This window comes from Notolabrus celidotus, unplaced genomic scaffold, assembly GCF_009762535.1.
Source record: "Notolabrus celidotus isolate fNotCel1 unplaced genomic scaffold, fNotCel1.pri scaffold_237_arrow_ctg1, whole genome shotgun sequence".
NCBI classification, from domain to species: Eukaryota; Metazoa; Chordata; class Actinopteri; order Labriformes; family Labridae; genus Notolabrus; species Notolabrus celidotus.
Genome location: NW_023260082.1, coordinates 25,722 through 52,500, shown reverse-complemented (window position 1 = coordinate 52,500; position 26,779 = coordinate 25,722). Strand labels below are relative to the sequence as shown.

Here is a 26,779-nt window from a genome sequence, read left to right as displayed (position 1 = left end):
TGCGATTCTTGCGAAATCTCCAAATGATGTAAACCACTTCTATGTGACATATACTGTTGACCTGTTATCTATCACTGAAATTACCCGTCTTACACCCTATATTACCATTAAAAACGCCCGGAGTGCTAAGAGGTTAACTTCTATACACTCTATATTGTATATTAAACTTATATTTGAGTTATTTTGTAACTTGGAGCAACCTGTTCTATTGTATTTTATTCTATTAATCTCCTGACAACAGTAATTTAAAGACACATTTTTTTACTATTCTATGCAAGGAACTTTTGAAATAAAATATATCATTGAAAAGAGTAAATAAGTAAATAAATAAATAAATAAATAAATAAATAAAGACCCCCCACCGCCCAAACATTTTGGATCCACCTGACTCTTTCCTCTTCCTGCTGCCTACGTCTAGCCTGGCATGGCCAGAGAGATTGCAAATACACCTCAGTGTGGAAACAGTGCAATGTCTATGTCAAGGGGGCGTTATCAACAGGCACAGACCAAAATGCTTACAACCAATCAGAGCAAAGAAACGTGACCTGTCACTCAAGGAGCTGTCACTGAGCGTGGTGGTGAGAAACATGGCTGCCTGGTCACAAACGATCTCAAATTACAGCTAAACAGTACACTAAAATGTGATTCTGAAAACATTTGATGCGAGAAATAGGCAATGCAGTAACGGAATCTTGATTCATATATGATCAGCACTGCCTAGTTTTACAGTTTGATCCGAGTTTCGGGAGCTGGATGTGTTGCACTGGAGACAACTGCAGACTAACAGCACCTACAACCAATCAGAGCAGAGAAACGTGTCTAGAACGGTGACTGTGATTGGCTCGTCTGTTTCTGGAAAAGATATCTCCGAGTAGAGGAGACTGTGTACGTCCAAGGAGGAGACGCACCGCATCTGCTGCAGGTAAGACAGGTGACAAAGTCTGAATCACACATATCACCGCTAAACTTTAAGACTAAATACTACTATGAGCTTTTCATGCTATTTTAAATGACTAGTCTCTGTTTTTACAGAGATGATCTGTGGCTGAGTTGTTCAGGGAATATTTTACCTCAGTAGTATACTGATTTAACAAATTGCCATCATGTGGAGATGTTAAGGGGTTAACACTTCGTATTGAGTCCCCTGTTGCACTGTTTACACAGAGGACACCAGTCAAGGAACAACAGTCATACAGTTTGGAGGATACAAGAGATTTTTTTTTTCTGTGTAAAACGGACTTGGCAGGAAATTAGGACCACTGTTTGTATTTAGAAGTATAGATGAACTGTCCTCATAAACCTGCGAGGTTACTCACACTGAAGACTGTGTATTTGTATTTAGAAGTATAGATGAACTGTCCTCATAAACCTGCGAGGTTACTCACACTGAGGACTGTGTGTTTGTATTTTATTGGTCTGTATGCTAGTAAATCCTCACATTCTTTAGTTGATAACTCACAGTATCACCTGTGTTATCTACCATTCTCTAAATACATAGTTGTGTTACAAGCTTAAAACATCAGCATGTACTTCCTTGGTGTGCTTAATAATGTTCAGTGATTTAAGTTTTTCATTTTTTCCCCACAAGATTTCACCTGAGACAGACCCTCAGCTGAGACCCAATGGTGGCATTCAACAGGTGACTTATTACATTTTAAGTTTTAGAATAGACAAGGCTTTTTTTCTAAGATAAGATGTACTTTAATGTGGCCATAGGGACATTTGTTTTGAAGTTTGTTCTGAAGGTCCACAGAGGGTAAAAAAATACATTCTCTAGAGAGCAACACATACGACATGTTCTGTCATCTTATGTTCTTGTCGTGTCAGCGTCTGATGATTTTGAGTTCAATCTTTTAGGATGGATGCATACTCGAGTTAAGAATCATTTTTTTGAACTTTGCTCACATTTTTTCACTTGGTTACAGAAGAACCCCTGCAAGGCTTGGTTAACAAATGTTACTTTTTTTCCAATTTATGAATATAATGAAATGCTGCCTAAGTTAAACACTTAATTTGCGTTTAATTATTGCATACTAAATGTTGCTTCATATTTCACAGGGGACTCCAGACAAGGAAGGCCAAGGCCAGGCCAGCTCTACGGCAGAGGATGCAATGGGGAAGGTAAATGTCTGTGAGGTGTGCCTCTGACCCGTGGAAATAACTTTAGTATTTGGCAAAATAGAATTAAAATGTATTTATTGAGTAGATTTAATCTGTGATAAATACCTACAGACCCATCAGTTTTATTAACTGTGTTTAAAACCAGCTGTGTAAAACGGACTTGGCAGGAAATTAGGACCAATGTTTGTGTTTATAAGTATTCATGTAAGGTCCTCATAAACCTGCAAGGTTACACACACTGAGGACTGTGTATTTGTATTTAGAAGTATAGATGAACTGTCCTCATAAACCTGCGAGGTTACTCACACTGAAGACTGTGTATTTGTATTTAGAAGTATAGATGAACTGTCCTCATAAACCTGCGAGGTTACTCACACTGAAGACTGTGTATTTGTATTTAGAAGTATAGATGTAAGGTCCTCATAAACCTGCAAGGTTACACACACAGAAGACTGTGTGTTTGTATTTAGAAGTATAGATGTACGGTCCTCATAAACCTGCAAGGTTACACACACAGAAGACTGTGTATTTGTATTTAGAAGTATAGATGTACGGTCCTCATAAACCTGCAAGGTTACACACACAGAAGACTGTGTATTTGTATTTAGAAGTATAGATGTACGGTCCTCATAAACCTGCAAGGTTACACACACAGAAGACTGTGTATTTGTATTTAGAAGTATAGATGTACGGTCCTCATAAACCTGCAAGGTTACACACACAGAAGACTGTGTATTTGTATTTAGAAGTATAGATGAACTGTCCTCATAAACCTGCGAGGTTACTCACACTGAAGACTGTGTATTTGTATTTAGAAGTATAGATGTACGGTCCTCATAAACCTGCGAGGTTACTCACACTGAGGACTGTGTGTTTGTATTTAGAAGTATAGATGTACGGTCCTCATAAACCTGCAAGGTTACACACACAGAAGACTGTGTATTTGTATTTAGAAGTATAGATGTACGGTCCTCATAAACCTGCAAGGTTACACACACTGAAGACTGTGTGTTTGTATTTTATTGGTCTGTATGCTAGTAAATCCTCACATTCTTTAGTTGATAACTCACAGTATCACCTGTGTTATCTACCATTCTCTAAATACATAGTTGTGTTACAAGCTTAAAACATCAGCATGTACTTCCTTGGTGTGCTTAATAATGTTCAGTGATTTAAGTCTTTCATTTTTTCCCCCACAAGATTTCACCTGAGACAGACCCTCAGCTGAGACCCAATGGTGGCATTCAACAGGTGACTTATTACATTTTAAGTTTTAGAATAGACAAGGCTTTTTTTCTAAGATAAGATGTACTTTAATGTGGCCATAGGGACATTTGTTTTGAAGTTTGTTCTGAAGGTCCACAGAGGGTAAAAAAATACATTCTCTAGAGAGCAACACATACGACATGTTCTGTCATCTTATGTTCTTGTCGTGTCCTCCTGAAATCCTAAAATTTTATATATTTAAAGTTTAACATAAAAAAAAATCATTTTGATTTAAAATTGGCTTAACTCTGTTTTTCTTACTTGTCTGAAGTGGTGGAGATCTTAAATTTGACATCACATATTCTTGTGTTCCAATCAAAGACTTAACAAAACTACAGAAGTCTGACAAGTGAAATTACTGAAACTGCTCACACTTTGACATAAATTGATGCATTTATTTAGGACTGTACCCTTGTTAGTATGATATAGTAAGAAAAAGACTGTAGGTTTCAGTGCTGTTTAAATCACATTTACATGTCAGAGCATCTGTATATCTAATAATGTGATGAACTTCCAGGTCAACAATGTTTTTGTAAAGTGCATTAATGAGGGGATTTAAGTCCAGTTCTTTAGATTTGGTTTAAAGTAGGCAAGGCTTTGTAAATATAGCGCTGTATGTCCATGAACAACTTTATCATATTTTGGAGCTGCAATGATGTCACACTTTATAAAATGTTAACATAGAACAATTCAGACACACACCCACCCTATATTGTTGTACAAGCCCTTTACCACAAGCTAACAGCCAGTTAATGATGGGCAAATCACCAATTCTGTTTGTGACATTCATGGACAGGATTTCAAGGCGCAGCCGGGGGGAGTGTCCAAAACATACGGCCGCAGATCAGATGATACGACCACAAAGTCGATCATCGATCTTTGGCCTAGGGTGTTCTGGTACCAAGTACACTTATGAACATTCCTATGTTCGAACATGGTGTTTGTTATGGACAATCCATGACTAGCACAGAAGTCCAATAACAAAGCACCATTCGGGTTCAGATCAGGCAGGCCGTTCCTCCCAATCACTCCCCTCCAGGTTTCTCCGTCGTTGCCCATGGGAGCATTGAAGTCCCCCAGTAGAACTATAGAGTCCCCAGGCGACACCCGTTCTAGGACGCCACCCAGAGACTCCAAGAAGGCCGAGTACTCTGAACTGCTGTTAGGCGCATAGGCACAAACAACAGACAGAGACTTTCCCAGAGCGACACGAAGCCTCATCGAGGCGACCCTCTCGGTCCCCGGGGTAAACTCCAAAACTGGGGCGCTCAGCCGTGGGCTTGTGAGTATTTCCACACCCGTCCGGCACCTCTCACCCTGGGCAACTCCAGAAAAGGCAAGAGTCCAGCCCCTCTCCAGGAGTTTGGTTCCAGAGCCGGTGCTACGCGTGGAGGTGAGCCCAACTATATCTAGCTGGTATTGCTCCACCTCCCGCACCAGCTCCGGCTCCTTCCCCGCCGGAGAGGTGACATTCCACGTACCAAACGCCAGTCTGTGCTGCCAGGGGTCGGCGCGCCTAGGTCCCCGCCTTTGCCTGCCACCCGGCTTACATTGCACCCGACCCCGAAAGCCATCCCTGCTGGTGGTGGGTCCACAGGGTTGCTCCGTGTAGCTTCTTCAGGCTTGGCCCGGCCAGGCCCCATGGGCAAAAGCGAGGTTGATTATCATGGTACTACCACAGAGAATACAGCTCTTTGAGTTGAACGTGAGTCACAAAACACCACAAAGGAAAGGACAAACCAAATCCCTGCAAAGCAAAATAAAGGATAATTGAATCTGCAATTTTAACTGTACGTCTGTTTGAGATGCTGAAGAGATATTGCCAGAGATTGTTCCTCTATAAAGAAAGTGTAGAACAGTTTGGGATTATGAAATGTTTGAACATATGAAACCAAACCATTCATATTGAGTTTTGTTTTTCATGCTGCAGGATTGGAGACAGCTAGCTGTCCTGTTGAGGAACCTCCAGGCAGCTCAGACGGTATGACCATCAACCTCAGTTCAGCAGCCCAGTGATGTTTGAATATTATGACTCAGCAATCACAGCTTAAAATTCAATTTATGTGCGGAGGTTGTTTTGCAAAGCTTACAGGTTTTTTTTAACATGAGATATTTTGACACTATATATTGTAATGTGACAACTTTGGACATTTAACATAATTACTAATGCTGTTTAAAATAATTGTTGAGATATTGGCCCAGGTGAAATGATCATATGACCATTCATATTGAGTTTTGTTTTTCATGCTGCAGGATTGGAGACAGCTAGCTGTCCTGTCGAGGAACCTCCAGGCAGCTCAGACGGTATGACCATCAACCTCAGTTCAGCAGCCCAGTGATGTTTGAATATTACATGTGGTCATGTAGACTACACACTGCTGCTGTTTGTTAGGGTGTATTCAATGTGTACTTCTCCATTCACAGATTGTGACTCTGCCCTAGAAGGGACATCTCAAAGTATAACAAGAATTAAACATTTTGAACTGCAGAGCTATGGTTAAAGATATGTAAATGTTGACAACAACACATTTTGAAACTTAAACAAGTTCCTTTCGTCATCATCTTGTAAGCAATATTTTGCAGTATCTATGAAGTGTTGTGATCTTCCTTTCTTGATGGTTTTATATATATATGCTCATTAGCTGTAGGATGCTCTGAAGCTGTTAAAAAATACAGTTTAGATGGTTTGGAGATGTAGATTTATAACATCCTGTAAATGACATAGCAGTTAAGATGACAATTAAATGGTAACCTTAATGTCAGGATTTAAGATATTTTACTAGTTTCTCCCCTCTTTTCAGCAATCAGCAAAAAGACTGTTGGGAAGTCCAAAGTGCCCAAAAGAAGAGACGCACAGGAACCACTAGGTAAAAGCACAAACACAAAGGAGACTACAACCGAATCATGTTGATCGATTTTTCTCGTTTTTCACTGTTTTTTGCATTGCTTATTGGCAGTATAAAGACAAAACAAAATATATAGTTAATACTGAAATGGGACATGTAGCCTCCCCGGCTGAATGATGCTCTGACTCACCAACGGATGGTTCACAAATCTTAAATTTTTTATAATGTAGCTCCAAAGAGCATGCTGTGACCATTGTGTGAACACACCGTCAGAGCTACGGAGAAGACGAAACAAAATAACAGATTACCATTTTAAACTTGACGAAATGACAAGCTTTGATAGAGTGCTAAATATAAGCATATTTATCTGTAAATGAAATTATTAGCTTCCTTTTAAACTAACATTATCAGCCAGGTGCTAAAACAAAGAATACAATTTCGACACACTCCGTTTGGGAGACATTTGTGTGGTTTCAAGTTCGTCTATTTTGTCCTTTTTTTACCGAAAGTCGGCCTCTACAATGTTAATAAACATAAATAAAAGCACTCATCTTAATAATGTAACTTACAGGAATTTACACAATGAACAAATATGAAAACAAGATTATGCAAGGACCATGGTGAAGGTCATTTACAGGACATCAACCTGCCTTGTTTTCAACTCAGGAAATGCTAATCATAAACTGAAACATTATATGCTCTTAATCATAACCACTTCAAACAAATATTCTTCTGTTGTTATATTAGAGTGATGTAGAGCTAGAACCTAAACTAAACAGTACTTTATGATATAAGCTGACAATGCAGATGAAGGCACTGTAAACCTAGAATATATTCTTTTTATGGCAGCTAACCGTTACGAGATTATTGGCCCAAAACAAATAAATCAGCCTTTTGAGGCCTCAGAAAGTAGGTATGTTACTGTAGGCCCCAGTACTGAACAGCCTTTCAGAGGGAGAACAGTGAGCTGGAATACACAGGTGCTACCTGAACAGCTCACAGAAATGTATTGTGTTATCCAGTGATGCTGCAACTCTTCCAAAACACTGCTTAAATACACTGACTCTCTTTGTCTTGATTAAATAAAACAAATGTTATTGTCCAAGGCACAGTTTCACACATACACACATGCCTAATTTTTCTTCAGGCTGATTGGCATTTAATAGAGACTAATCAAACCATTATCATCTGATCGTTATAGGTTGCAGATCAATAAGAGCACACTTAGTTTTAACAGATATAACGCAAAAAACATTTTATGTTACCTTTACAAATACAAGAACAATGAGCTCTATGCAGTTAGGTGTGCATAGTTAGATGTGTTATCACATTTTAAATATGGGAAGGGAGAGCATTGGTATCTGATCTGCACCTTGAATCCAGTGCCATGATCTGGGATATCAGAATATGTATCAGGAGATACATTTTTTTATTTACATTTCTTTGAAATTGTAATTTTAGTATTTCACAAACAAATGTAAAGTCAATGAATCTCTTTTCCTCTTTTATAGAGTTACTTGAAGAAGCTGCTGAAAGGGACAATCCTCGGAGGAAACAAAAACAACAGTGGTCTCTAAAAGAGGTCTCAGCGGTGATGAGACACTTTAAGAACCTTCCTAAAAAAGAGAGTGAAGTCCAACTCCCTTTGTGTTTGTTGTTCAAAGCCCTCTGATGATGGCTGCTGTGCGGCCAAACAGGGAACTGACTGTCACTGTTTTCAAAACAGAAATAATTAAACATGGCTTCTTCTTTACTGAGTATGCTGTGATATGTTCTCTTGTCTATTTAAAGATCATACTCAATGTAGAAAAACAGTCATATGACACATAACACTATATAAAAATCACTACACATACAGGTTTGGTTATATTGTCTGTTACAGTAAACCAGCTCTGCATTACAGACATACCTCATGTATGGGGATATACTTTGTGTTTTATAGAACAGGCAGTCCTCATATATCGGGTGTGTCCTTTTAAAGCACAATGTCTTCACTGTAGTGTGTGTGTTTTCCCGTTCCATTAATTCATGTTTGACCCTTTAATACACTTCAGTGCCGTTTTTGTGTGTTGTATAGCCACTGTCCTCACAAATGGTGTTAGTCCTTATAATAACGCTTTATGTCATGGGTGGGGCTTATTATCAAATTAATTATTGTCCACATAATGATGCATATTGTCAGGTTGTTATATTTCCAGTTGTGTTGTGTGTATTCAAACTCCGAAGTGAGATCTGTGTTGTTGGGCTCAAAAAAGAATTTTTGATACCACCCACATCTCTGTGGGGCAGCTGGAAAGGGGTGCTCCCCTAATACACCACCAGACTGGTTTGGAGAGATGTGTCCTTGTAATACATATAGGCGGGTATGTGTGTGTGTGTGTGTGTGTGTGTGTGTGTGTTCAGCAGCTCAGGTGGTAGAGTGAGTCCCTCTAATTTCAAGAGCCTTGGCTCAAAGTGTCATTTCTAAGTTATAGTGTGAGTATTAGAGTAGATCCATATGAACAGAGCAGCGTGTGTGTGTGTGTGTGTGTGTGTGTGTGTGTGTGTGTGTGTGTGTGTGTGTGTGTGTGTGTGTGTGTGTGTGTGTGTGTGTCCATAATTACCTTATTAATACAGAGTGTGCTCAGGTTGGCTCTGCGAGTGCTTGGAGATTAAGTGCTGCATGACTGACGTCCACTTTCCCTCTCTGTCGGTCATCCTGTCGTTCACACCTTCAGTCCAGAGAATAATTTCCTCTGTCATCACCTTCTCTAACAGGAATTGATCATCTGAACTATTTCTGTTCTCAGGCTTCATCTCTTCAACCTCAACAGGGCAGATAGAAATGTTCCACTTCTTAAAATAACCGCCGTGTAAAAGTGAGCACTGTGGAAATCAGGCTCTGCTCCCTGACTCTGAAATGTGATCAAATGAATGTTCTTCCATGAGCGGTGGTGATGATAGCAGCAGGGTTCAAAGTTGAAACATTAGTTTATTTTTAAAGGTGTGTGAACCGCAGAGAGAGAAGAATCCATCACCGTGGAACGCTCACTGACCAGGAATCACTGGGACTATTTTAAAACCTGTAAACATAAATCCTTTAAATCAATTAAATCATCTTTAATCTGTTTTTACCAACATGTTTGGATCTAAAGTAAGTAGCCAGGTAATAAGAGGGGTAATGTATGTGTGATTCTTATTCACATTACTTCCAGTTCACCATAAATCATCCCTTACAGAAGGAACACAGAACACCAGACGACAGCGTTTCAACTGTGTTTGTGTTGTTCGTATGAAACAAGCTCTTTGGTACCAAAGAGCAGCCGTCCAGACACACGGCAGGGATCGAAATATCGGGCTCAGCTGAAATCCTTTTTTGGGAAATGACAGGCAGCAATCATCTCTCCCCAGAGGAGACACTGAAGACAGTAAAATCAGGCCTCATGAATGCACAGGCACAACTCTCTGCAGAGAGGAAGAGGCAGCAGGCAGACACTCAGCCTTCACTTCAACTCATGTGGAGGATTCAAAGTGAAGCTCCACTATCTTCCCACAAACAGCAGGAGAATACAAAGATCGGACTCAGTCTTCAATATGTGATGAAGACTCTCTGAGGGAGAGGAAACAGCAGGCTGGAGCCAAGGAGGACACCATGACATCTGGACCATGGAGGACACATGACATCTGGACCATGGAGGACACATGACATCTGGACCATGGAGGACACCATGACATCTGGATCATGGAGGACACATGACATCTGGACCAAGGAGGACACATGACATCTGGACCATGGAGGACACCATGACATCTGGACCATGGAGGACACCATGACATCTGGACCATGGAGGACACATGACATCTGGATCAAGGAGGACACATGACATCTGGACCAAGGAGGACACCATGACATCTGGACCATGGAGGACACATGACATCTGGACCATGGAGGACACCATGACATCTGGACCATGGAGGAAAGCATGACATCTGGACCATGGAGGACACCATGACATCTGGACCATGGAGGACACCATGAGCTCTGGACCATGGAGGACACCATGACATCTGGACCATGGAGGACACCATGACGCCTGGACCATGGAGGACACATGGCAGCCCTTTGTCCTGTGCCAAGTCCTGCCCCAACTGTGTTCAGTGTGTGTTCAGTGTGTTCAGTGTGTGTTCAGTGTGTTCAGTGTGTGTTCAGTGTGTGTTCAGTGTGTGTTCAGTGTGTGTTCAGTGTGTGTTCAGTGTGTTCAGTGTGTTCAGTGTGTGTTCAGTGTGTGTTCAGTGTGTTCAGTGTGTGTTCAGTGTGTGTTCAGTGTGTTCAGTGTGTGTTCAGTGTGTGTTCAGTGTGTTCAGTGTGTGTTCAGTGTGTTCAGTGTGTTCAGTGTGTGTTCAGTGTGTGTTCAGTGTGTTCAGTGTGTTCAGTGTGTGTTCAGTGTGTGTTCAGTGTGTGTTCAGTGTGTGTTCAGTGTGTGTTCAGTGTGTGTTCAGTGTGTGTTCAGTGTGTTCAGTGTGTGTTCAGTGTGTGTTCAGTGTGTTCAGTGTGTGTTCAGTGTGTTCAGTGTGTTTAGTGTGTGTTCAGTGTGTGTTCAGTGTGTGTTCAGTGTGTGTTCAGTGTGTGTTCAGTGTGTTCAGTGTGTGTTCAGTGTGTTCAGTGTGTTCAGTGTGTGTTCAGTGTGTGTTCAGTGTGTTCAGTGTGTGTTTAGTGTGTGTTCAGTGTGTGTTCAGTGTGTGTTTAGTGTGTGTTCAGTGTGTTCAGTGTGTGTTCAGTGTGTTCAGTGTGTTCAGTGTGTGTTCAGTGTGTTCAGTGTGTGTTCAGTGTGTTCAGTGTGTTCAGTGTGTGTCCTGTCTTTCAAAAGACACCCTCACAATCAGAGCTTGGTGTTTTTGATGAAATCCACTTTCCATCAGCATCATGGATCTGCAGCCTCCTGAGGGACAGGGTCTTATCATGAGCTTGTCTTAGTTGAAGTGAACCCCTTCATTGATCAGTTCCTCTCAGACTCACATGGACTCTCAGTCTTCAGCTGAGCAGCAGAGCTGACGGGTTGAATCTCTGTGTGTGACAGTCGTCAGCTGATGTTTCTATAGAAACAGAACACTGTCTCCATGAACTCAGAGGTGAAGGCAAATATGCCTCGTCCCCCGTGTCCTCCGAGAGTCCGTCTATAAGGACTCTGTTCTCAGCCGTGTTTCTTTCCCTCCGTCACTCTGACATGAACACACCATGTTCTCTTTGTCTTCTTCTAGGAAAATGAACCATGCAGAGCGTCAGTTCTTAGCAGCCGTCTGAAAACCTGCCGATCAGGACGCAGATCCTGCGGTCCAGTTGTTGATTCATAAAGATATAAATATCCTGGGAGAGGGATTCACGTTCACTGTGTATGAACAACACTTTAATCCAGAGAGACAGAACATCGTGGAACCAGAGACTGAAGGGTTCCACAAGGACAGGATGGAAACCTGCAGATCACTTTTCAGAAAGCTGTTTCATTTCCCTCATCTCTACAGTCTCACATTATTCTGTGAATTCTTCCTCTCATGTTGCTGTAAGTCTGATGGATTCACATGTTTCCTCTGTGCCTGATGAACAACCTCAGCAGCCTCACGTCTTCAAACACAAGGCAAGGCAAGGCAAGGCAGCTTTATTTGTATAGAGCATTTCATACACGAGGGCAACTCAATGTGCTTTACATTAAAACATTAAAAGCATTGGAGACATTCAGACAGGCATAAAAGAACATAATTAAAATGACAAATATGATAAAACAGAAAAGAAAAGGAAAATTAGAAATATATTAAAAATTACATTAAAATTTTAATTTAAAGTGGGTTAAAATAATCTAAGATAGGAAGGCAGTGTTAAATAAAAAGGTCTTAGTCTTTGATTTAAAGAGGTGAGAGTTGGAGCAGACCTGCAGCTTTCAGGGAGTGTGTTCCAGATATGTGGAGCATAATGACGAAACGCTGCTTCACCATGTTTCCTTCTGACTCTAGGAACTGAAAGCAGACCAGTACCTGATGATGACCTCAGAGGTCCAGATGGTTCATAAAGTAGTAGCAGATCAGCAATGTATTTTGGGCCTAACCCATTCAGAGCTTTATAAACCATCAGCAGGATTTTAAAGTCTATTCTCTGACAGACAGGAAGCCAGTGTAGAGATCTAAGAACTGGAGTAATGTGGTCTACTTTGTTGGTCCTTGTTGGGACTCGAGCAGCAGCATTCTGTATGAGCTGCAGCCGTCTGATGGACTCTTTAGGGAGTCCTGTAAAGACCCCGTTACAGTAGTCTAGTCTGCTAAAGATAAATGCATGGAGGAGTTTTTCTGCATCCTGCTGAGACATGAGTCCTTTAATCCTTGATATATTCTGAAGGTGATAGTAGGCGGACTTTGTAATGGTCTTAATGTGGCTGCTGAAATGAAGGTCTGAGTCTATGACTACACCAAGGTTTCTGGCTTGGTTTGAACATTTCATCATTGCAGATTGGAGCTGAGCAGTAACCTTTAACCTTTCTTCCTTGGCTCCAAAAACAATCATTTCAGTTTTTTCTTTGTTTAACTGAAGAAAGTTCTGTCTCGTCCAGTCATTGATTTGTTCAATGCATTTACTCAGTGTTTGTATGGGACTGTAATCCCCTGGTGATATGGTGATGTAAATGTGTGTGTCATCTGCATAGCTGTGGTATTTTATTTGGTTGTTTCTTATTATCTGACCTAAGGGGAGCATGTAGATGTTGAATAGTAGAGGCCCCAGAATGGATCCCTGAGGTACTCCACATACGATTTTCATCCGCTCAGATGTGTATTTACCTATAGACACAAAATAGTCCCGGTCATTTAAATAGGACTTAAGCCAACACAGAGACATATGAAGCCTCAGAACATTCAATTCAATTCAAAAACCTTTATTTATTCTCAAAAAGACATTGAGGTTTCCCTCATTTCCAATGCCATCGAGATCACAGGCACATTAGAAACAGCAACAAACAAACACAATCATTCACAAAATAATATATTCATTAAAACAGATACAATTTGAGACACAGTGGTTGGAGATCAAAGTCTTAAATTCTGCAAAAGAGGGAATCAATATATCAATATATCAGAAGAGCGAGTCCTGTAGGATCCATAATTCCATTCAAACAAGTTTGTGAGGTAGGTGGGAGCTTTCCAACCAGCGCTTTAAAACATTAACTGAGCAGATCCATGTTCATGCATTCAAAACATCTCACACATTGTTAACCCTTTAAAGGAGAAACAGAAGATAAGGTGCAGAGATGACTCTGGATTACTGCAGGAGGTCACACTTTGTGGTGTCTGTCAGGGAAGATGAAGGCGTGTCAGAGGATCACATTAGTCTCCTGTGACGGTCTCACACAGAGCAGACACGTCCACATGTTAGATTAAGACATCTGTTCATCCTGAAGGGTTCATTATGATTCAGTGGTTTCCTTCACTCAGCTGCTCACCTGAACACCTGGAGGATTACTGTGAGTGCTCACAGCTCCTGCTCCACCTGTGGATTATCTCATGGAGGAAAGAACATCACGGGGACATTAGTTTGGATTTATGTCAGAGAGGGGATTAAGGACCACCAGAGTCCACATGGACACATCAATGGAGCTGACTCATCAGTGAACACTTGGAGAATGACAGTTAGAAACAGACTTCATGTTACAGTGAAATAATGAAACAGGATGATTTTCAGAACAAAGGTTTATATTTTATTCTTTTAACCTGCAGGAGAGTCTGAGCTCTGACTTTCATCACCCTTTATTTTATACGTATGTGTGCACATCATGCTGACGGATCTTTAACACTGTGCAGGAAAGTTAGAAGCCCCAGAGACGCTCCTGAAGATCCCTCCTCTCTCCATAAACAGGAGTTATAAACAGCAGTTACAGATCACTTAAACACACAGTCCATATTTCTACATTTACATGACGTGAACGATGAGATCAGAGAAGTGTTTAGACATATTTATTTTGCTCGTGTGTGAAAGAGGGTCGCTGCTTTATTACATTTAGATAGTGTCAGAACCTGTGGCCTCCTTTAATCAATGAAAACCACCATCAGCAGCATGCAGACCTCCAAATATTTACTCTGAAGGCTGAAACAAGCTTCAATCAAAGAGTTGAATTATTGTTTCTCTGCATGAAGGCGTGTTAAAAATGTGTCCGACTTCAGATGATGTGAAGCTGTGATCAGCTGTGACTGATGAAGGCCTGAGCAGCAGACGAGGTTTCTCTGAGAGGATCTTCAGAGGTTGATGATAGGAATCATACAGAGACGACATCGGACATCACATCCAAACCAGCAGGTCACCTGATCCCTCTAAGGTGTTCTTGTTTCCACTAAAGGCATCTTCCTGCAGTTTGATGCAGAGACAGAGAGGTTCTAATTTAATCCACTGACCATGTGAAATCAGTGAAATCAGTTCATGAAGATTTCAGAGGGAGGACACATCGTGCATGAATCTGTGTCTGATCTGGATCTGCTGAGGCTGAGCTGGAACAACACAGAACATATCTTAAAGATAATATGAGCATGTTTGATTCTTACTGAAAGGGGAACGGCTCATGACCTGAACAAAATCACTCACATCTGCAAACACATGATATTAAACCAGAGAGTCTTCTGATGAGGTCTGAGGTCAGACTCTTCTCAATCATCAGAGGTATCCTCTGTCTCATTCAGCAGGAGAGACAGAGCACCCTAAAGAGGAGGAACCAGGAACCCTTTGCTCTCAGAGAGGCACCCTAAAGAGGAGGAACCAGGAACCCTCTGCTCTCAGAGAGGCACCCTAAAGAGGAGGAACCAGGAACCCCCTGCTCTCAGAGAGGCACCCTAAAGAGGAGGAACCAGGAACCCTCAGCTCTCAGAGAGGTACCCTAAAGAGGAGGAACCAGGAACCCTCTGCTCTCAGAGAGGCACCCTAAAGAGGAGGAACCAGGAACCCCCTGCTCTCAGAGAGGCACCCTAAAGAGGAGGAACCAGGAACCCTCAGCTCTCAGAGAGGTACCCTAAAGAGGAGGAACCAGGAACCCCCTGCTCTCAGAGAGGCACTCTAAAGAGGAGGAACCAGGAACCCTCTGCTCTCAGAGAGGCACCCTAAAGAGGAGGAACCAGGAACCCTCTGCTCTCAGAGAGGCACTCTAAAGAGGAGGAACCAGGAACCCTCTGCTCTCAGAGAGGCTGTAAAAATGATACTCAGCGTGAGTCTCGCCCTCAGGCTGAGCTGCTGTCAGACCCAAACTAACAGCCGTCACACAAACAGACAGCTGACCGGGGAAAGATAAAACTCAAGCACAAATGACAGAAGAGTTTAACGGTGCTCAGCTAACTGGACCTGAATCCAGCATTCAGTGCTTACGCCCCACATGCAGCTAAGAACATCACGCACTGACAGAATCAGTGCATCACCACGAACACCACGAACACCATGAACACCACGAACACCACGAACACCACGAACACCAAGAACACCAAGAACACCACGAACACCAAGAACACCACGAACACCAAGAACACCAAGAACACCACGAACACCAAGAACACCACGAACACCAAGAACACCAAGAACACCAAGAACACCACGAACACCAAGAACACCACGAACACCAAGAACACCAAGAACACCACGAACACCAAGAACACCACGAACACCAAGAACACCAAGAACACCACGAACACCACGAACACCACGAACACCAAGAACACCACGAACACCAAGAACACCAAGAACACCACGAACACCACGAACACCACGAACACCAAGAACACCACGAACACCACGAACACCAAGAACACCATGAACACCACGAACACCACGAACACCAAGAACACCAAGAACACCACGAACAACACGAACACCAAGAACACCAAGAACACCAAGAACACCACGAACACCACGAACACCAAGAACACCATGAACACCACGAACACCACGAACACCAAGAACACCAAGAACACCACGAACACCACGAACACCAAGAACACCACGAACACCACGAACACCACGAACACCAAGAACACCACGAACACCACGAACACCACGAACACCAAGAACACCAAGAACACCACGAACACCAAGAACACCACGAACACCACGAACACCAAGAACACCAAGAACACCACGAACACCACGAACACCAAGAACACCAAGAACACCACGAACACCACGAACAACAAGAACACCAAGAACACCACGAACAACAAGAACACCAAGAACACCACGAACACCAAGAACACCAAGAACACCAAGAACACCAAGAACACCACGAACACCACGAACACCACGAACACCAAGAACACCACGAACACCACGAACACCACGAACACCAAGAACACCACGAACACCAAGAACACCACGAACACCACGAACACCACGAACACCAAGAACACCAAGAACACCACGAACACCACGAACACCAAGAACACCAAGAACACCACGAACACCAAGAACACCACGAACACCACGAACACCAAGAACACCAAGAACACCACGAACACCACGAACACCAAGAACACCAAGAACACCACGAACACCACGAACAACAAGAACACCAAGAACACCACGAACAACAAGAACACCAAGAACACCACGAACACCAAGAACACCAAGAACACCACGAACACCAAGAACACCAAGAACACCACGAACACCAAGAACACCATGAACACCACGAACACCAAGAACACCACGAACACCACGAACAACAAGAACACCAAGAACACCACGAACACCAAGAACACCACGAACACCACGAACACCAAGAACACCACGAACACCACGAACAACAAGAACACCAAGAACACCACGAACAACAAGAACACCAAGAACACCACGAACACCAAGAACACCATGAACACCACGAACACCACGAACACCACGAACACCACGAACACCAAGAACACCACGAACACCACGAACACCAAGAACACCAAGAACACCACGAACACCAAGAACACCAAGAACACCACGAACACCAAGAACACCATGAACACCACGAACACCACGAACAACAAGAACACCAAGAACACCACGAACACCACGAACACCAAGAACACCATGAACACCACGAACACCAAGAACACCAAGAACACCAAGAACACCACGAACACCACGAACAACAAGAACACCACGAACAACAAGAACACCAAGAACACCACGAACACCAAGAACACCACGAACACCAAGAACACCACGAACACCAAGAACACCACGAACACCACGAACACCACGAACACCAAGAACACCACGAACACCAAGAACACCAAGAACACCACGAACACCAAGAACACCATGAACACCACGAACACCACGAACACCAAGAACACCAAGAACACCACGAACACCAAGAACACCACGAACACCACGAACACCACGAACAACAAGAACACCAAGAACACCACGAACACCAAGAACACCACGAACAACAAGAACACCAAGAACACCACGAACACCACGAACACCACGAACACCAAGAACACCACGAACACCACGAACACCAAGAACACCAAGAACACCACGAACACCAAGAACACCACGAACACCACGAACACCACGAACAACAAGAACACCAAGAACACCACGAACACCACGAACAACACGAAGCTTTGCTACAACTGAAAGAAATAAAACCTGACGCCAGCTGCACTGCACGCCGCTGCACTGCACGCCACTGCACTGCACGTCACTGCACTGCACGCCGCTGCACTGCACGCCACTGCACTGCCCGCTGCACGCCGCTTAAGATTGATCTGTTTGTTTTGGGTTTTAAGGTTTTTATAACTTCATCTGATTTATCATTTTTACATCACTTCATATTAATTTTAATATTCTGTTGTTTTGTAACTCTTGATTTTGTATTTAACTTTCTGTTTTATTTATCCTAATCTTTTATTAGGGCCCTAGCACCGCTGGTGGCGAAGGCCCTATTGTAACCCTAAGGATTGTTCTTTCTTCCACCACTTAAAACGCATTTTTGGACCCCTGGACGTGAATGAAAGCGCGGATATTTTTGCACACTCATCGGGTCTGGTGAAAATTGCAAGTTATTATAGGTCTCGCAAAAAAAAATTTCAGTAGCGCCCCCTAGAGGTAAAAATAACATGCTACACATAGAGTTTTTTGGAGCTACTTGCATGAAAAGTACTACGCATATTCATGGCATCAGGACGCACAAAAAAGTCTCTTGCACCCATATTTGAAACTCAACAGGAAGAGCGCCACCTAGCTTTGAACATGAAAAATGGGGCCAAAATGGATCCATGCAAGGGTGCATACTTTTGCTAATTTCTCCTAGAGCTTTTCTCAGATTCAGTCCAAACTCGGCACATTCTATAGTAAACCCATTGACGATTAATACAAAGTAAAGGCATTCCGTTCAGACGAAAGATGTGGGCGTGGCAGACTTTGGGGCGGGGCATAAAAAAAAAACGGCGGAAAATTGATTTTTGTGACTTTAAAATGCACGTTATATCACCTCATCCAACACACTCATCAGTCCTGGGAAAAATTGCGACATTTTATGGGTTTTGCAAAAAAAGTCGAAAAAATGTGCTCACTAGCGCCCCCTACAGTTTTCAAAAAACCCCTCCCCATAGGTGTTATTTTGAGCTACATGCTTGAAAATTTTTACCCATATTCATGGCATCAGGACGCACAAAAAAGCCTCTTGCACCCATATCCCAAACTCAACAGGAAGAGCGCCACCTAGCTCTGAACATGAAAACCGGGGCCAAAATAAGGGTGCATACTTTCGCTATTAACTTCTAGAGCTTTTTGATCAAATTTTGATCAGACAAAAAATGTGGGCGTGGCATGCGTTGAGGCGGGGCATCAAACGCACATACAGCTTTGAATGTGAAGAATGACGCCCAAATAAGGGTGCATACTTTTGAGAGCTCCTCCTAGAGTTTTTCTCTGATTCAGTCCAAACAAGAAACATTCTATAGCAGACATATTGACGATTAAATTAGGGTGAAAGGAATTCTGTTCAGACTAAAATTGTGTGCGTGGCACTCTGTCAAGTTTGGAGGTTTTCTTCACAATCTGCCAAAAACTTGGAACATTTGCACCACCTGAGGCAGCATATACTCTCAGATCTAGCTTTCGCATCATGTGGTGGCAAATATCAGGCGGTGGTTTACATGTGGCGGCGGCTCGCGTAGGCGGCGGCTGCAGGTGTGCGAGGGCCCGTTCATCGCTGCTTGCGGTATTAATTTTATTTCTTGTTTTTATACGTTTTATCTTTATTTTTGAACTATTTTCTGTTGTTCTTTAATGATATACATTTTATTTGAATTGGTTTGTATTATTCACTCCTTCTGAATCATTACTGTTTTATGCTCATTATTTTATTATTTTAATATTTAATTTTTTCAGTGGCTGTAGAGCACTTTGAATGAGTTCAGTATCTATAATTAAGCTTGATGGATTGATTGATTGATGGATGTATTGTTGGTAAAGTGTTCCTGTGTGACGTGTTGGAGCCTCTGAAGGTTCAGTCATGACTCAGCCGTGCTCCTCTGCAGGTTCTTTGTGATATATAATCAGTGAGTCATCTGACCAATCGCTTTGGACTAACTCGACCACTTTAGTCTCATTATTATTAAATGTACAGTCTGGAATAAAGAGAGAGTGTTCACTAAAGAACAATGAAGAACAGATCAAGCTCTGAGATTAGATTGTTTTTATATATTTTTAATTCATACAAGATGAAACTGAGTCCATGTCATGGTTAGTTTAGTCCTTGTGTTTCATGCCATGGTTCCTCCCCATGTTTATTCTGTTGGTTATCTTCTGTCTCCTCTGAGTGTTTAGTGATCCATGTCTCCTGTTGTGTTTTCTTAGTCTAGTCTGTTTCCTGTTTTATTGTGTAGTTCTGAATCTATGAACTTTTTAAATCAGTCAGTGATGATAAAGAAGCAGTTTCTCTATCAGCTCTGTCGTTGTTCACTTCCACTATCCAAAACCAGAAATCCAGGGAAGTCTGGCTCAACGTACTGCAGACCAGATCCACCAGAACCGTCAGACTACAGACTAAATTCAAATTAGGTACACCCTACTACATTCATAGGTAGAATGTATCAGGCCAATTTAAAAACAGTCCTTGTGTCTCCAGTTTAGTTTTACGTCATGTCCTTGTGTGTTTCCCTCCTTGTTGATTCCCCTCATTAGTCTCACCTGTGTCCTGTGTCCACACCTGTGTCCTGTGTCCACACCTGTGTTAATCACTATGTGGATTTAGTTCCTCATTAGTCTCCCCTGTGTCATGTGTCCACACCTGTGTCCTGTGTCCACACCTGTGTTAATCACTCTGTGGATTTAGTTCCTCTGGTTCCGTGTCCCTGGTTGGATCATTGTTGGTCTTCCCTGTAGCGGTACAGCGGTTTGGCGTTGTCTTTCCTCTTTACTTGCCACTTCGTGAAGCACAGCCATCAGGTGTGAAGACTAATGTGGTGACGTTGATGACGTCATACGCAGCGTCCCTCAGAAGTTGTTATTTGGACATGGATATTAAAGGTGACATATCACGCTTTTTTCATCAATATATATTGGTCTAAGAGGTCCCCAAAACATGTCTTTAAAGTTTATGCTCAAAAAAACACTTTGAAATCAGATTTTGGCATGCCTGAAAAGTCCTTTTCTTCAGCAGTCCTCAGAACACTCTGTTTTCCCTCTGACCACGCCCCCTCCGGAAGTGGATGTGCCTCGGCTCTCCAGCACGTTGATCTAATGTTTACATGTTGGCTGAATATACACGGCTGCTCAGAGATCGCGTTACTTCAACCCTCTGAATCTGATCCTGAATCTGATCCTGACGGAGAGGCGCCTGCAGCAGGACCTTTCTGAACCATTGGTCACAGATTTAGTGTTTCTTGTTGTTTTATTTATCAGCATGTCGACGTGTGTCTTGGTACACAGCTACGAACATGTAGCTATGTGGCTATGCTAACTAGCGCTAGCACTTATCCATGATAAATAAAAATCATCCACTAGATCTTCAAATCTGCAGACGTGGGGAGTAAAACCGACCTCTGCCAGAAAGGCAGCAGGACCTTTCTGAAGGATTGGTCACAGATTTAGTGTTTCTTGTTGTTTTATTTGTCAGTATGTCGACGTGTGTCTTGGTACACAGCTACAGCTACAGCTACAGCTATGAACATGTAGCTATGTGGCTATGCTAATTAGCGCTAGCACTTATCCATGATAAATAAAAATCATCCACTAGATCTTCAAATCTGCAGACGTGGGAAGTAAAACCGACCTTTGTGTTTATTAAGACAGCCTACAACTAGCATGCCTCCCTCCTAAGCTCCTTGTTAGCACACATTTGTGCAGGGAATGAAAAACGGGGGAGGGATTCAGTATTATTTTATACAGTCTATGGGCTGAACAAGCTCCGAGCTCTGACTCCGTGACAGACCGGATATTGTTGTTACGTAACAAAAACACGGAAGTCTGAAACGGCTCGTTTCACACACATTTACAGAAAGGTGTAGAAATCAAAACAGGGGCAGAATGGATTTTTTTCATTCTCGGGGGGTTTGTAGACATGCCAGGGACACATATTTCAGGTAGAGAACCATTAAAAAGTCAATTTTGCATGATATGTCACCTTTAACTCAATAAAATGGATCCACATGTAATGTAACAACATTCAATGTTGGGATAACTCAATAATTCATTGTTGGTTCTTCTAAAGAGCTGGTTTTGAGTGCTGTACCCTGAATGTCTCTGAGTTAGAAGGACTGTTGGGGTTCACAGTCTGCCGAGGAACAGAGTTTATACCTGACTGAAGTTAAAGACGGCCTGAAATAATACAGTGGATGTTCCTGAGTCTTCATAAAAACACTCAGAGTAAAAGTTAAATTCACTTCAGTCTGGATTTATTCATAAAGAAACGTTGAAGCTCAAACTTGAACTCTTTCCTGTGATCTGAAATCAAACTCTTGTACTGATCTTTAATGATCACCTCGTGGTCAGACAGTGATGTATAAAGTGGCGCTCAGTAGAGTCTATAATCTATAGAAGCTCTCTCTCTCTCATGTGCTTATTAAATATGAGGAGTTTATTATTTGTGTTCAGACTCTGAATCCTGAGAGTAAATGATGTCAGGCGTCTGTTTGATTTGTTTCTGACGTGTTCGGCTCTGATGATAAAATGAACGCTGTGATTTATTTGATTTATAAAGATTGAACTGACAGAAGCTCAAACTGTCACTGAATGAAGACAGCATCACTCCTGGGTTTGAGTCATGTCTAATGATGGAGGTTAATTTGTGCCTTTCAGAGGAAAGTGGATTACAAACATAGAAAGGTTCAGAGAGGAGCAAACACTGAAGGAAATGAACTGAGTGGATTGATTTGATGTAGATAAATAAACATCTTTAAGCTGAAGCTGTTCCTCAGATTATTAATGTTCACATCACATCTGGGGCCTCGTGTACAGAGGATGCATACAAAAACATGGCGTACGCTCTTTTTCAAGGCAAAGTTCAGAAGTATCAGGACTGACATGACCGTGGAAAACCTCATGGCTGGTGTACAGATGTTTCTACAGCTGTTGATCCTCACGCACAGATTCATACATCTGGATCTTTTTGTGCGTACAATGTTTTCTGGATTTGAGCGTACACCATGATTCAGTCTTTGTACATGAGGTCCCAGGTCCTGGGTTTCTGTCTTTAAGATATAAAAGAGTTAAAGGAGTTCTATTATCTGAGGTGGATCCTTCCTGGAGGTTTGTAGTTGAAGGCAGCCTCAGATCAACAGCTGTGAACCTGGTTTCAGGGTTCTTCCTCCGTCCCTCCTCTTGGTCCCGGTCTGGCTCTCTGCCTGGTTTCCTCGAGGCTCGTACTCTGTCATTGTCAGCCTATATGTCCTGATCCTGGGTGTTCCTGAGAGCTGTCACTGTTTTCAGCTCGGTCTAAAAATAACTCTCTCCCTTCAACAGAGAGGAGGACTGAAGTCCTGATTCAGTCCTCCTCTCTGTCCGGATTATTAAAGGTCTGAAACAGTCTCTCTTAAAAACCAGAGATCTGATCAAACTTCATAAAACATGAGTGACCAAAGAGACTGATACTACACACACACACACACACACACACACACACACACACACACACACACACACTGACCTCTGCTGTTACACTCTGATAACACACACACACACACACTGACCTCTGCTGTTACACTCTGATAACACACACACACACACACTGAGCTCTGCTGTCACACTCTGATAACACACACACACACACACACACACACACACACACACACACACTGAGCTCTGCTGTCACACTCTGATAAAACACACACACACACACACACACACACACACACACTGACCTCTGCTGTCACACTCTGATAAAACACACACACACACTGACCTCTGCTGTTACACTCTGGTAACACACACACACACACACACACACACACACACACACACAGAGCTCTGCTGTCACACTCTGATAACACACACACACACACACACACACACACACACACTGACCTCTGCTGTTACACTCTGATAAGACACACACACACACACACACACACTGACCTCTGCTGTCACACTCTGGTAACACACACACACTGAGCTCTGCTGTCACACTCTGATAACACACACACACACTGACCTCTGCTGTCACTCTGATATCACACACACACACACACTGACCTCTGCTGTCACACTCTGATAACACACACACACACACTGACCTCTGCTGTCACTCTGATATCACACACACACACACACTGACCTCTGCTGTCACTCTGATATCACACACACACACACACACACTGACCTCTGCTGTCACACTCTGGTAATACACACACACTGAGACATTACACTGCATCACATCCACTGTCTTTATCTGAAGTATCTCATGAACAAACTGAGCACTCAGACTCTGGATGATTAAATGTAACTCCTCTTTGTAAAGTGTCCTCGTTTCATCAGCCCAGAGAAGCTTCAGTCTTTTAAAACCAGGTCAAGAGGTCCTGATGAAGTCCTTCATGTTAAACCTTTAACAGCAGCGCTCAGGTCGTCCCCTCACTCTCCATGTCCTCTGTGTTGATGGAGAGTTGTAACACGGATCACCTGACCGTGGATCTGACATGCTGACAGGGAGCAGTCTCATTGGAGGATCACCTCACGCCTGGTCTTCTTCCTCTCCTCAGTAGTAATAGCTTCCAAAAACTGCCACGGCACAGAACAGGCTGTCCTACAGAGGAGAGACTCGGGTTAGCTAAACGCTCTCTGGGATCTGCTCGTCTCCCTGGAGAGAAAAGACACCTACGTTTATGAAGACGTCTTCAGCGTAGTTGTCTGTGTCGGCGTCCCACAAACACCTGGAGGACATCCTGAGACAGACGAGAGGACAGAGTGTCTCAAAGTCAAAGATTCTTTTCTGAAATGTTTGTTAATGTTCAGACAGTTTTTAGAATCAAACTTTCAATCTGAGTGAATATCTTTTATTTAAGATCATTAGAGGAAGGTGTGACTGTCTCTCTCTCTGATACAGCAGAGTTATAAACGTCTCTATGATCTTCCTCTTTAATATCAGACTCTTACTTGACTCCTTGGCCTCGTTGTTCTCCGATGACCACCTGCACGACAAGCTTATACCTGTCCAACCCCGAGTCTGTGAAGAAGAAGAAGAAGAAGAAGAAGAAGAAGAAGAAGAAGAAGAAGAAGAAGAAGAAGAAGAAGAAAGCAGAGCTGTTAAAGTTGATAAAGTGTTAACTTTGTGCAGAGATGACACAAAGAGATTATTATCCTGTGTTAAAATGCTGCAGAGGAACATTTCAGGAGCATGTCTGTGAGGTGATCTACATCCTGTGTGTGTTTTCACTCCTGAGTCTGTTTCACTGATAATCTGGATTATAAATCACCCTTGTAGTTTACCTCTCTGTGTAAATACACCTTTAAATGTTGGAGTGACTCTGTAAGAACAGAGATTAAAAGCTGTCCTGTACTCTGAGTTTAACCCTGCCACTTTAACATCCTTATATATATACATCTCCTTCATTCCCAGCTCTTCTGTACATCACCAATTCTTACTATTCTCTAACATCTGTATACTTTATTATTATGATCTGATCTCATTCTATATTATTTTACTTTATTCATATTTACATCAGATTTTATTCCTTCTTCTATTCATATTTTGACTTCTTAAATACTGTTTATAAGAGATCTGTAATGACTGAATATCCCTCCCCGGGATAAACAAAGTGATCCTGATTATGGTTCTGATTCTGATTCTGGTTCTGGTCCTGATTCTGGTTCTGGTTCTGATTCTTATTTTGGTTCTGGTTCTGATTCTGATTCTGGTTCTGATTCTGGTTCTGGTCCTGATGCTGGTTCTGGTTCTGATTCTGTATCTGGTTCTAATGGTTTCTGATGAGGATTCAGCCTCACTCACTCTTCACTCGTTCCTTGATGCAGTCCGCCAGGGACCGGGACAGCTCTGGGACTTCTTCTGGGTCGTACCTGACCCCGGACATCCTCTCCCGGACCACCTCACGGATACAGTCCTTCACGATGGCCGGCTTGAACCTGGAGGATCCAGCAGAGACCATCTCAGAGTCTGAACACAGCTCCTCTATAAACTCTATTAAAGTACTTCACTTTAAAGAGAAACTTTAAACTCCTTAAACTCTCCAAACATCACGAACTGAACCTTTAACATGTTAATGACCCCGGGGTTCACAGGAACTTTAGTCCTGCAGGGAACTTTAAAGAGCCTTGAGAGAAGCTAGCTTAGCTGCAGGTAGCTTTGGGCTAACAGTTAGCTAGTAGCATCGTTGGCTAGTAGCATGGTTAGCTAGTAGCATGGTTAGCTTAGCCTCCTGCTGTGTGTAACCTCCTCACCTGTGCTGGTGGTTCGGTCTGATCCGGTATGAGTCCTGTCCCTCCATGTGAAGTCGGTGATATCTCTTAAACTCCAACAGACGTGAAAAAGGCTAACGGTGGCTAATCTTAGCTCAGGCGTTACGCGTTACCATGGCGACGACGCTCACTACTTCCGGTTTCAAAATAAAAGCACTGATGTTGTCTTATTATTTCATCTCTTAAATCAGCAGAAGAAGAAAACGGATTGGATCAGTTTCATTCAGAGACTGAATCTAATGATAACTCATCATAAACTCCTCGTACCTCCTTGCACTGACTCTCTGACTGCTGATGACATTATAATACATATTACATTATATTATATAATTATCTTTGTTATATTATATTATTATTGTTTACTACAACATACAGTCATATTTTATACCCATATTTATTCATTATACTGCTTAATCTGTCATTAACAACCATAATCTCACCATTTTAACCAGTCACTACTGAATAATTTTTAATACTGCCTGTAATTACTGCTATTTCATTCATTTGTATTTATCTAAATTCCATTTTTAACATTGTATATATCTAAATTGTATTCTATCTTTATTTATTTACCTGTTATTGAAACTTCTTCTTGATTGTACTTATGTCTGGGTTGCTGCAACAACTGAATTTCACCCCCCGGGAT

The 26,779-nt window shown here is 42.3% G+C and overlaps 1 protein-coding gene and 1 long non-coding RNA gene across 3 annotated transcripts; one reads left to right on the top strand and one right to left on the bottom strand.

Annotated features, from left to right (window-relative positions):
• Positions 1–375: 375 nt before the first annotated feature.
• LOC117809126 lies at positions 376–8,566 on the top strand. Its single transcript, XR_004630441.1, has 8 exons — positions 376–922; positions 1,589–1,639; positions 2,059–2,121; positions 3,322–3,372; positions 5,318–5,368; positions 5,641–5,691; positions 6,189–6,254; positions 7,745–8,566. It is a non-coding gene; the product is annotated as an uncharacterized LOC117809126 (long non-coding RNA).
• A 15,522-nt stretch (positions 8,567–24,088) lies between these two features.
• On the bottom strand, positions 24,089–26,283 carry tctex1d2 (Tctex1 domain containing 2). Of its 2 annotated transcripts, none has more exons than XM_034678797.1 (5): positions 26,116–26,283; positions 25,667–25,800; positions 24,814–24,883; positions 24,539–24,602; positions 24,089–24,458 (listed from the first exon to the last, which is right to left on the bottom strand). In XM_034678797.1, the coding sequence occupies exons 1-5, from the start codon at positions 26,160–26,162 to the stop codon at positions 24,387–24,389; spliced, it is 387 nt and encodes a 128-aa protein (XP_034534688.1). In that variant the 5' UTR covers positions 26,163–26,283; the 3' UTR covers positions 24,089–24,386. The 2 variants fall into 2 exon arrangements, with proteins under 2 accessions (XP_034534688.1, XP_034534689.1); XM_034678798.1 differs by having other exon boundaries at positions 24,089–24,463; positions 26,116–26,282.
• Between the last annotated feature and the right edge of the window lie 496 nt (positions 26,284–26,779).

Coding starts and splice junctions, on each gene's coding strand:
- tctex1d2 (XM_034678797.1), bottom strand. CDS start 26,162: ATGGAGGGACAGGACTCATACCGGATCAGACCGAACCACCAGCACAG. Junction 25,801..26,115: donor AGACCGAACCACCAGCACAG/GTGAGGAGGTTA, acceptor TGGATCCTCCAG/GTTCAAGCCGGCCATCGTGA. Junction 24,603..24,813: donor CAACGAGGCCAAGGAGTCAA/GTAAGAGTCTGA, acceptor CGTCTGTCTCAG/GATGTCCTCCAGGTGTTTGT.